General features: G+C 41.5%; 1 protein-coding gene across 3 annotated transcripts in view; it reads right to left on the bottom strand.

Annotated features, from left to right (window-relative positions):
- The window catches only part of il1rapl2 (interleukin 1 receptor accessory protein-like 2), a 333,900-nt gene that overhangs the window by 57,704 nt on the left and 263,296 nt on the right, over positions 1–12,900 (bottom strand). For all 3 annotated transcript variants that reach the window (XM_055034309.1, XM_055034311.1, XM_055034310.1), the window contains exon 7: positions 2,897–2,971. In XM_055034309.1, coding sequence (XP_054890284.1) covers positions 2,897–2,971 — 75 coding nt within the window. The remainder of the gene's footprint in view (positions 1–2,896; positions 2,972–12,900) is intronic.

Raw genomic sequence — 12,900 nt, 5'->3', positions numbered from 1 at the left:
GTGTGTGTGTGAGTGTGTGTAGGATGGAGGGGGGGAAATGAGCAACACCACTGCGGCTGCTGATGTGAATCCTCCTCAGGTTAAAACAAGACAATAATTAGAAATGTACCGCGGGGTCACAGTGTGACTGCCGGGGTGTGTGCGACCGAGTGTGTGTCTTGTATGCAGCCTTTATTGCTTTCAGGAGAGAGTGTGTGTGTGTTTTGTGGGGTTGATATTGCAGTGCCCATTAAAAGGTGTCTCTGCTGCAGTCGGTGTACAGAGGCCTTGGGGTCTGTTTGCTACTACATCACACACACACACACACACACACACACACACACACACACACACCACACACACACACACGCATCAGAACATTTCTGCCTACGGTGTTAACATTGTCAGAGAGACCGCTGAACAGCAGGGCAAACCCATGCATGCACGCACTTGTGCAGACACACACACGTGCGCGCACGCACACAGCTGGTGAGGAAGGCAGCCAACTGGGCTCACTGCAGAACACAACACACTGTTTGGCACACGAGAAAATCTGAATTAGATCCTTTTTCCGCGTTCATTTCCAGTCTATCATTTCGTTCCATGGATTTTTGGGAAAATGACATCCTGAGACAGAGATCTTCTTTTGGCCTCTTGCCAGATTTGGAAAAGTTTGAATCCAGACCGATCACGAGCTATTGCTGCTCGCCGGCAGACGGAGATGAAAGGAGTAAAGAAACGCAGTGGGACGGCGGAAGGGTGCAGAGTGCGTGCTGACAAGGAGCGGGAGGGCCAGCCGAGCGTTCAGAGATCCACTATCCTTCATTTAACTCGGCCAAGATGCTAAAATCCCTGCCAGCTGTTCTCTAGCCAAACCTGACCTCTGACCCCGCAGCCTGAGGCCTCCACAGACCCACGCGATGACTGCTCAGGGTTTCGGAAAGCAGCTCCTCACCAAAACCCCACGAACAACACCAGCTCCAGGTTATGTGGTCACAGAGACTAAAGCTAACAGCTAATCCAACCAGAAAAAGCGACAGCTTACTCTGTGTTTGCTGATCAGCAAAGCTGCGATATGTAACTTATACTGAAATAGACATTTTTTAAACCATATTTAATGAAACCATCACTGTTGTGACAGAATGGTATGAGACAAATCTGTGAAATAAAAGACCCGCCAGGAGGCAGGTCTTATCGCTGTCAATCATGGAGATGTGCGCGCAACTCAGCAGAGCCAGTGTGAGCGTTAATACTAGTTAGCATAGCCACCCATGACGGTGGATAAACGGTTTACCTGTAACAGAGAGTTGTTTCTCTGCCGATAGCACATTTAGTAGCGTGTTACCAAGGCTGCAGTTTCTGATTAATCAATGAGGATGGCGTTGTGTTGACAAGGCAGAATCCAAAATAATGCCAAAGTCTCTGAGGCGTGGTGCAACAACAGAAACTAAAACTCCAAGGCGTTGCCTTATTTCAGTTATTTGACTGTCAGGATGAACAATTAAGATTTTCCTTTTATCACTGTGACTGATGACAACTTTTGATTTTCAGAAGGACCAAAGGAACAACACACCGAATGTCATCAGCAGAGAAATGATGAGACACGTGAAAACTAACTTTTTATTTGGCCAAGAGGGACAAAATGAAAAAGAAGAGGACAGGTCCGAATGCTGAGCCCTGAGGAATCCCACATAGCGGCTGGAGCCAAGACCAAAACTCAACACTCTTCTACATTATTTTGTAGAAGTCAGTTTTTTCATTTTTATTTTTTGTAATTTGTCAAACAGTCTTTATTGATCATGAGTGATTTGTAAAGGCAATAACAGGGAAAACCACTCAAAGGGCTTGAATACATTTCATAATCACAGTAACACCTCGCCGATGGTTTTCTATGATTTGTTCTGCCAACATTTCAAACCAACAAAGACCTCTCCCAACATCCATACGAACACTTTCACAATCCATCCTGATTGTTGTTTTCGTCCAACCCTCTGCTGACCCAACTTGCCTCTTCGCATTTCTTCCACTGAATCACCTTGAGACTTCTGCCACCCACTTCCTTCATGACCTCATTATGAGAAGCCCCCGGAAAAGCTGATGTAGTCACATACAGCACTTAGAAATATTCAGCCCAACGCTCCGCTCAGTTCATAAAGGGCAGGGTTATTATTGCGGCATCATGCCACGGTGCTACTCCCTCTTTTTCTGAACCTCTGACAAATCAATTGTTTAAAAACAAGAAAAAGAAGAACATTCACCCACAGTTTCTGCTACTGACTGCATCAAACTCTTACATAATTCCACTCTAGACTATTGAAGGTACCACTCTGCAGCAGATTTCTGTTAGCATTTTGGACCTGGTCAAGCTCAAAGTGCAGAGGTCACGCCCTCCTCCAGGTTGCATCTAGATATAATTGAACAAAACGGCAGTTTGTGGAAAACCTATCTATCTATCTATCTATCTATCTATCTATCTATCTATCTATCTATCTATCTATCTATCTATCTATCTATCTATCTATCTATCTATCTATCTATCTATCTATCTATCTGTCTGTCTGTCTGTCTGTCTGTCTGTCTGTCTGTCTGTCTGTCTGTCTGTCTGTCTGTCTGTCTGTCTGTCTGTCTGTCTGTCTGTCTGTCTGTCTGTCTGTCTGTCTGTCTGTCTGTCTGTCTGTCTGTCTGTCTGTCTGTCTGTCTGTCTGTCTGTCTGTCTGTCTGTCTGTCTGTCTGTCTGTCTGTCTGTCTGTCTGTCTGTCTGTTTTCCTTCTGGCTCCAAGACGAGCAGTTGCACCATCGTTTATCCACATTTTAAAAATCAAAAGTTGTTTTAAAAAACACAAGTTATAATTTTGCACCAAAGTTGAAGATTTTCTTCCAAAACTGGAGGCAGCACAAAGTGAAGTTTCTTCCTTACCAGGCGTGATTTCTATCACCGTGTCTTGTCTCTCTGGAGGGAAAAGGACTTTGGGAGGCTGAGTCGTCTGGAGCGCTGAGGGTAAAACAGAAAGAGACCAAGAGGACAGATGATTATTATCTGGTTTCAGACTAATGGGGTTTCAATGTTCACATTTTATGAAAATAACATTTTTCTTTTTATATTTTTTAAACCTTTAGCCACATCGAAACAAGACTTGGTTCACAAGGGCGATCTGACCAAGCACACGCCATGACAGACAAGTAGAGAGGAATAACATTTAATATATTTCTGATGTCTATTTCAGTTATAAATATGACAGTAAAGTGTTGTGACAATAATAATAATAACAACAGACTAGGCCTGGCACGATGCGTTTTGCTGGACGTTTTTCTTGCGATAAACAATAATATTGTTGCTTCGAGTCCATTTCAAGTAATGTGGTGGTAATGGAACAATAACGCAAGAACACATCCTCAAGATGAAAAAAAAATATGAAATTGGCAAGAAATTTGTCACGATGAACATTTGTCAGACACATTTGAACTATTCCTAGTTAAAATACGTTTAAGTTCGTTGGTTGCTGCAGGAAAAAATGTGAAAAAAGTTCAAGAGATATTAACACTTTTGCAAGAATCTTCATGTTTAAGAGTGAGAGGTGAACTTTTTCATCAGCTGATGAGCATATAGTGATGATAAATGTAAAGACAGAAATGGGCTGCGTTGTATTTTAGGTTCAGACGTTTTTTGCTCGACTCTTTCACATTTAGAGACAGCTGGCAGGAAGCAGCTTTGTCAGGCGCTGTCGTGTTTACAGCGCCTGACAAGGTTCAACTTTCAACCCAAGGACGTTCTGACATGTCGGATAGGATCAAATATATAACTTTAGAAAGGAAATAACTATGTTTAATAGAAATATCTGAATTCATGTCCGTGGGAAGCAACCAGATGCTGCAGTATGCCTCCACATGCAGGTCAGCAAGTTCAAACAATTGTTGCTCAAACGTAGGATTCTATTGTTTTATGAGGTTTTATGTCAGAGTTGAGAGCTCCCTCACTTCTTAAACCTTGACTTTCAGTCAAACGTCAGTTTCCCAGTTTTGGATGAAACAGCCTTTATGAGACTTGCATGATGTGACACGCAGGCACACGGAGGATTGCGTTGTTCTTCTTTTCCCTTCCATCCTCTTCCCAGGTTACCCCTCTCCATCTCTCTATCTTTCCATCGCTCCATCTCCCTGACAAGATTGATGGTTTCATTTGCATTCTGAAAGTTACGCTGTGCCCTTTTAAGATTAATGAGACAACCCTTCACCTATAGGCCTCCTCCGCTCTGTCCCCACCGCCCCCCACTGTCCCGGCACGCCACCTTCCGCCATGTTCTCCTTGCTTTGTCACCATTTCCTTTTGTTCCACATACACATTGCATTAAAACAGAACTTGAAATAAATTTTGATGACGTATTGTAACGTCAAATTTAAGTGTCTTGGTTTACTTGACATTCTTTTTATTTGTGCCTTTACAAAAGTAACGTAATTGCTACTCAACTTTTTTTTTTTCATGTCACACCATATGTTCAGTTGGGAACTTGAATACGTTTTACATATGTTACAATTATGAATGTTAACCCATATTATCATCTGAATATGATGGTGGGCAGCAAACACACGATAATGACAAGATGGGTGTTTACTTCTGGCTGCCAGCATCATAAAAACACGGCAGAGAGAATGTGAATCTTTCCTGTCATTTATTGGAGTTAAAAATTACAGCCTGCTGCTGGTTTGACTTCACATCCATGCTTGCATGCCAGCGGTTAAACTGCCGCTGGCATGCAAGCATAAATAAAGGTTCAGCAAGACCTGAAGTAAACAGTTTTAGGTGAGAAGATGACTTAATTGCGGTAGAAGTCTTATGAGCTCGTTCATGACTGGATGCTGATTGGTCGAGCTGCCGTCGCTGTGCTAAACTTTTGCAACAGGATTTATAAACGTCATTGTGTTGATTCAAAAAGACCAACCGGTGAAGAACTGACTTAGAGGCTTTTTGGTTCAAAATAACCAGCTGTAAACGGGACACTGACCAACTTTAAGTCCATGAAGGGGCTTATCAAAATAAAATGGAGGAAAACAAGAGACCGTTTGCTCACGAGGTTGCAGTTTCTGATTAATGGCGAAGCGTTTACACAGCAGAATCCAAAAATATCGCCAGCGTTTCTGTGGCTTGGTCAAGGCGTTGCCTCATTTCAGTTATTTGACTGTAACGACCAGTAATTAAGATTTCCGTTTTATCGCCGTGACTGACCACAACTTTTGATATTTGGAAGGACCGAAGGAACAATACAGCTGAATGTAATCAGCAGGGAAATAATGAGACACATGTGAAAATTTACTTCTTATTAGGCAAAGAGGGAAAATATGAAAAAAAGAAAGAGAACAGGTTCGAATGCTGAGCCCTGCAGCATCCCACATAGCAGCTGGAGCCAAGACTAAAACTCTACACTCTTAAAAAACTCTAATCTAGAGTTCATGCCATCATTAAAAATAATCATGATAATCCTTTTTCTGGCTGTTGTTTTGAAGCTCATCCACCATTTTGTTGTAGTTACTGCAAGATATTCACATTTGATAATTAAACTAAACTTTTGAGTTCTAAACGTTTTGATTGGCTGCTGTCCACACTTTCAATGACCTTTATGCAAATCGCAAGTCGTTAATGCAGATGGATTGATTTAAATAATTTATTAGTTTATGTTGGTCTACTGGCGGATTTTTACACAAACAAAATCCTAAAATAAAAAAATTGTTTAGGTAAAACAAATGGTTTCTCATCCATCATTCAGGTTTTTTCATGCATTTGAATTCTGTAGGAAGCAAAACCACCAACGCTCCAGAGTTACTCCAGTCATGTTGGTGTCTGTGTGTATTATTTCTGACTTGCTCTTTTTTAACTTTATCTTATGAGTTTTTCATTTGCTTTGCTGAACGTTTGAACATGTACTCCCTCTGGTTTTGGATGCCGTGCAGTCGCAAAGATCTTTTTTTTTTTTTTTTGGCGCTCTCGGTTCTTTTGCTTTCGGATGCGTAACCGTGACAACAAGGTTACCTTCTTTACAACTGGGAGCCCCCGGTTAGTATCTCAAAAGCTCAAATAATACCTGAACTATGACCTTAAATCCTGGAGGAAGACGCTTCGGATTGAACGCGAGACTGACTGCTGCCAGACATCCGTCCTTCCAACAGCATCTCCGTCCACGCCTGATGAGACGCAACATTAAATGTCTCTTTGTGACAAAGCAGTTTTTTTTTAAACTGAATTCAAAGATATTAAACTGATGGTGCAATAATACAAACTCCTTTTCTGACTATTTTGTTCAGTGGAGAAAGACATTTGTCTTTTAATATTAAAAAAGAAGATGAGGATCTCGGCCCCCGTGGCATAAAGTTTGATGTAATCATTTAAAATCTTTATGATTGAAAACACATTTTGACTTTGTAAACAATCATCCAGATTGTGTGCTTTCGATGACGTGCTTCTCCGTTGAACTTTTGAGTTTCTTGTGGAGTTTGACCTTTGCTGGTCCTTGTCCTTCCTCGCAGCCCTCCTCATCAGGTCAGTCTGAGCCGTAATCGCAGACGGTAAAAGTTTGTCCAAGCGCTTATCTCCCTCCGCAGTCATTACAGGGGATGGAAATCTGGCATTTTTGTGAACTTGAAGGTGCCTCCGAGTGCGAGAGCCAGCACGTCATCGGATATTAAAGAGCTGTGTGTGTGCGCGGAAAGTTTCGATTGTTGGAAAGTCATTTGAGTAACCCCCTCTGTGACTTAAGGAGACTTTGATGCTATCTGAATCATCCCGATCTGATCATTTCAAGCTCACCGGGTGCCGTGGGTAGATTAAAGCAAACCCTGTCTTATACTTTCCCCTACTGATCTAAGGAGAGTGGCTCTGTCAAACTATTTTTTTTTTATGTTATCCAAGTTGAAATCTTACTTCCATAGGAATATCTGTTGCATTTGTAGCATTTGCCCTCATTTAATCGGTGGGGATCTGCTTTTTTAACTTGCACATCTGTTAAGAAAGGTCTTTCGACTATTTTCAACCTTCCGGTTCATTTGACTACCAACACGCCGAAGTCAATCTGTCCATTTATTCCGACACATGCGCTGAGATTGTTCTGCTGTTAAGATAAAAGCAGTTTATGCCACAAAAATAGATGGCAAAACTAAATCTAAAACAACGGCCGTGTCATCGGGGTTGGAAAATAAAATCTCACCAAAAACAAAGAAAACAGTAAAAGTTTGACTCGACTGTCGGTTCAGAAAGACTCTGGAGCTCCAGGGATCTGCAGCTCACCGTCTACAGCAGATTTGCGAGCGATCAATTGGCTTAATGCGACCCTGGAGCAAATATTAAGGTGGAAGATGCATAATACGCGTTGTATCAAAGACACCATCTGCTGCGGAGCAGGACCACAGAGGAACGACGCCTCAGCGGCAGGAGAAGCACTCCCCCTCGCACTGTACATTAAGCTTGATGATTACCAGCATAAATTAAAAATGAAAGGCTATGAAGGGAGCAGAGAGGCCAACAAGCAACAACTTTTGATGAGTTTGGACGTGATGGGCGCCGAGAGTACACATTTACCTGACTAGAACTTGTAGACTGGTTTATGTGGGAGGGCTTTCCAAGGAAAGAGTCAAATCTTCAGCTTGACGAATAAATAAGGAGGCAATTTCAGTTGAGAAAAATGTTGCCCACATTAAAAATGCATGTTCAAGTGGGAAAATTGGGCAAAAATATATGTGTGAAGAAATCCAAACAGCCCCGGCTGTTCAGAGTTTGAAATGTAACTCAAAAGTCGTGACTTGTGTCGGGCGTGAACAAAAAGCAGCTGGAAAAAAAGTTACCAGCGTTTCCAGCTGACCCCGTGGTCAAACTGGAGTGGAGATGGAAAGGTTTAATGGTCTGGCGAGTTCAAATGCAGTGACAAAACACTAAAAACAGGAGGCACGTTTAAGACCTTCGACACCAGAAACAGTGTGGAGCAACCCGGTGTTTGTAGGGCTGGTAGTGGTTGAATGATGGCAGTTTTTTTGTGTCACAAATTTCTTTAGAACAAAAAAGCTCAAAGACCTTTGAATATGTCCGGTCAAAGTCAATCTTCCTGAAACTAAGCCAGAGAGATTGGGGGAAATTCAAGAATACTTTTTCACCGCATCGTCTTGTGACTCCGGTAGACTACTAGGCATCAGGTACTGATGAGTTACATAAAGCAAACATGATGGAGATGGAAAAACACCCTCAAAGAACCAGCTGGCCAAACGTGGAGACCACAAAGGTCACAAACATGAAGTCCTTTACCAGAGGTGACGGCTGTGCTAACATGCATGTCTTTGAAGGTTGGAGAGAAGCTGAACAAAGACTACGGAGATGCAGAAAAGGTGCAGCCAAGATTGAAATCCTCTCGTGGTGATTGGATGTTTTTGTCTTAAATAATGCATTACGCCAGCTGTATCATGCCAACTGTGAAATAGCCTCTTTTTTGTACTCTGGGGGAGAGGAAACGTGTCAGACTGGCAGAGCATTGTTCGGGTGCCTATGAATATAAGCTCATATTTCAAAAAAACTAAAAAAAACGCTCATTGAATCAACCAGAAATGCCATTAATCCTGTAAGAGCAATCTGAGCCTGCTGATGAGTCTCGATGGAAAAAAAAAAAAAAAGAAAAGCTAAACGTTCTTCAAAGTATCAAATTGACTGAGGTTTTTTACCGGGTTGCTGGCTGAAAGACCCCCAGAGCCGGCTCTGTAATGACATCGGGAGGATTTCAAAAGGACGTGAAAAGAAAAGGACACAACTGAAAGAAAAGAAAAAAAAAAAAAAGAATCCCCAATACTGAGAACTGGAGACCGAGGGACACAACGAGCCGCATGTGGACACACGATTTGCATCCTTCAGGAGCACAGCTTGTATCAGCAACGTTTCATGCTGCAACTGGAAGAAATGCTGTGTGGTTACTGAGTCTAATTAGTCGATTCAGATAAAGGAAGGGGACTCATACCTAACCGCTGCTGGACCCACTGACAGGACAGACAGAAACTTGATTTATTTCCATCGCGGGGGCCGGAGGGGCCCAAACTACCCATAGAGATTTAGCTAATTATCTCTGCGCTACCTGTGGATGACTGAGCTCTCTTGGAGTGTTAGCGTGTTTGCAGTGAAGTGTAAAAATGTGTCAAGACTGAGGCAGAAACACAACGGCAAAGTTTCTACTCAACAGAGACAGAGGTAATAATTAAAAGTGTGTTTAAAACTAATAAAGAACGACTAAGTAACAATTCAGCCTAATTCACTACACCAATGGCTTCTTCACACTTCAAAATGTGCTGTAGGCTTTGAGGACTTTAGTGTCGATCAGGTGAAATTTTGATGTCAATGATTTGAAAAATAAATATAAATGAATGAAACGAGATGAAGACCTAATAGAAACTGACGGACAAAAACATCAACTGGTCAAACACAACAACCTTCGTTTCATCCAACTTCCGGGTCCAAGGTCAAAACCGCAAATGAACTTTTTTTTTTATTTGACCTTCACTAAGCGATACATGCAAGGCTGATTTTAAGGGTCCGTCTGTGAAAGTGAACCAGACTATCAGGTGAGAAACTGCTGTCTTCTTGAACGCAACTTACTTCTTCGCAAAATGCAACTGGAGTAGATTTCAGCAGGACTCTTTTGTCTCTGGCGTTTCTCCTTGTAGGGTCAGAATGCCCTGCGCTATAAATCACTTCCTGCTTCCGGCCCGCTTGAATTGTAATATGCATTTGAACCGCACCAGAATTCACTTTAATCCAAATGAGGCCTGGGTTTTAAGGTGAACCAGAGTTCGATTGCCCATTCACAACTTCACAAACAATTTATACTTTCTTGGTAAAGAAACTAGAGTCTGATTGAAGTGGATTAACAGGACTGATGTGAAAGCACCCTAACTGGAACCACTGAACTGTACTACAAACTAAACCATCAATAAGTCATATCAAAACAGAAGTAAAGAATGCTAATGTGAGCCTAGCAAAACAATGACATTCAGTAATTTGACGAGACATTATGATAGTTTTCTAAATCAAATTCACAGTATAATGGCAACTCAATGGCATGACCATACCAAGCATTATCTGTTTGATGAAACAAAGGTGTTTGACCAGCCAATGTCATTTTTTATTAGGTCAACTCCACATTTAATTTATTTATTTTCACTTCACAGATTACCACTGGTGAGTGACTGATGAGTGACGGCCACATTTAACACTGATTAAATTTGTCGGGTTATTTTACGACTCCAGACGTTTCGAGCAAATTGAATCATAAAATCGAACTCATAAATTGGCCAAAAACCATTTGGAATCTGTTCCCTGAAACAAAAACTCGAGTCTGAGACAATCCAAAGATAAAACCCCCTTCCTTAACCCCAGCTGTTCCCTGACCTCAGTGCCATTCTACTGTCTTTGAGCTTCTGCTACTTCAGGTGACCTTGACCTTCAGAAGGTCCTTGTCCGGCTTCTCCTGGAGGGTGCAGAAAATGTTGATTACGATGACAAATGAATGAAGAGAACAAAATGTGAGGTCCTTCCCTCTCCCTGTTGGTGTGTGTGGAGCTGCATCTGTTGAGAGGCGATAAGACCTTTAATAATGAGCTTGTTCATTCCGTCATCAGTCAATGCATTGTCACTGTCTCAGCCATATTCATTAATGCATTTTTCATTTCCACACGGCGGCATTAACAGCACCGGAGGTGGGGGGAGAAATGAACAACGAAAATGATTGAACAGGGTTGGGACAGTGACAAACCCCCCCACCTCCTCTTCCCCTTTACATCCACACACATGCAGGTGTATTGATACGGCACCTTCATCCTTTGCACTCACACCTTTGTCTTCGTTAGATTGCGAAATCATTGAATTAAATATCACTTTCCGGAGAGAAGAGCTTGTCACTTTGCTGATGCATTGGAAACGTCTTTCTCATATTCCTTCCTATTGAATTTCATTTGTCATGTTCACATGAAAAAGCACTTAGGATCAGTGTAAATCCTCCCTCCCCACCCCGACGTTGCGATTTGCTGCAAATTGTTGCTTTGGAGAAAGAAAAACAGAAAATGTTGTTAAAAGAAAACAACACAACAAATACGCACGAAGGCAGGCCTAATGAGGACCGGGGTCGGCTGGCGGAGAACAAAGTAAAGCCGATCACACTCATAAGCAGGAAGCAGAACACGCAGGCACGCCCTCCCTGATCGATGGCCTCGCATCAACCTCCCTGTGGCTGCTTGTTATTCAAAAACCGGGAGCCGCTCTCGGCGAACCTTTCATCTGTCACCCGCATGTATTTGTTTCCAAGTTTATGAAAGAACGTGCGAGGAGAATAGAAGAAGTCAAGAGGAAATCTCACCGGGTCGTACATTATGATCACGCAAGTCTAATAAGACAAGAATCTATTGATCCGTAAGCGGCGACGGAAAAGCCAGCTCTCTTTTGCCCTCAAATTAAGGAGAAAAATTCATGCAAAGAATTAAGTCTCTGAAATTTGCCACGTTAATATGTCAAATAGGATGCTCAAAAGATCTTTTGTTCAAAAGCACAAAGACCAAAAAGCTTCTTTTTTTTGTTAAGCGGTGTGAATGTTTCAGAATGTCAGGTAATCCATCAAATTCAAATTTGGATAAAAACTGATCCAACTTAACTTGGACCCATAAAAAGCAATGCAGCAAATGTCTGGGGAAACTTATCTATAGAGTTTCCCTTCATTGCATTATAAGCCTGGCGGGTCACCAGGTTTTTCTTGGTCCCCCTCCAGGCTATGCATTGTTCGTTTAGGTTTAAATTTTTTATTTTTTACACCAGTAATAGTGACTGTAACCTTTCTGCTGACCTTTAACAACTATTATTCAGTCGTGTTACTCGTCTTTCATTCTTGGTTATGCTATGTATTTGTCTAGAGAAAAAAGCCACTTGGTTTACAACTCACAAAAGAGCTTATATAGTTCTGTCATAAAGGGAGCCAGCATGTTTAATAAGAATCCAGAAAAAAAAAAACAACAACAATACTCATTCACAATTTTAATTAATCCTTTCATGTCATATTTATTTATCATAATGCAGCAGTAAGTAATTTTCCAAAAAGAATTAAGCTTTATTATGGAAAACTTAGTCTGTTTTTCCATTGTCTTTACCTCCAGTCATTTTAGAAACAGTAAGCTTCTATGTATGCAGAGCTTGATAAAGCCACAGGAAAATCAGCTTTACCTATTAGAGGTTTTCTGTATCACCACAGAACAATGCCTCAATAGGATAATGTCACTGGCAAAATATTATTATCCCAACCTATGTAAGAGCGAGAGCGTTTACTGAATCTATTTATTGTTGCGTAACTTCAACATAGAGCAGAGGATGACAGATCAAAGACATAACCTGCAAATTCTCAAAAAAGAAACAAAACACTTAGCAGTGAGGAACGTGTCAATGCTGAGTAGAAGCTGATTTTCTTCTTCATGAACCCAAAACTACGTTTAGAAACCTTTAGAAACTCAAGTATGAGCTGAAAGCGAGCGCCGACTCACCCGCAGGCTGTTTTTTTTAAAATCCTAATAATTTACAGTTGTTAACTTGAAATAGCTAAAGTAGCTGCAGGGCGGTTGAGCCTTTCTGCTGTGCAAAGATTTTAAAAACATAATATGACTTTAAAACTCACACTTTATAATCTGTGTACTTTTCACCTTGAGAGAGACTAAGGGGAAACCTTTCACCGATAGGTTTTGGGAAACTGTAGTCGACTGTTTCACAGAAAAGCTACGGATTCAAATCGTTGGGATGACACAACTTTTTATGAACCGTGTGCTGCTGTAAGTTTTTAAAAATCATGTTTCCATCCATCCATTTTCTAACACACTTGTCCCTATTGGGGTTGGGAGGTGCTGGTGCCTCTTCAGCTGCGTTCCGGGAGA

This window comes from Poeciliopsis prolifica, unplaced genomic scaffold, assembly GCF_027474105.1.
Source record: "Poeciliopsis prolifica strain line A6 unplaced genomic scaffold, Auburn_PproV2 SCAFFOLD009, whole genome shotgun sequence".
In the NCBI taxonomy this organism is placed as follows: Eukaryota; Metazoa; Chordata; class Actinopteri; order Cyprinodontiformes; family Poeciliidae; genus Poeciliopsis; species Poeciliopsis prolifica.
Note: the sequence above shows the minus strand (reverse complement) of the source record. Positions and strands in the feature narration are given on the sequence as shown.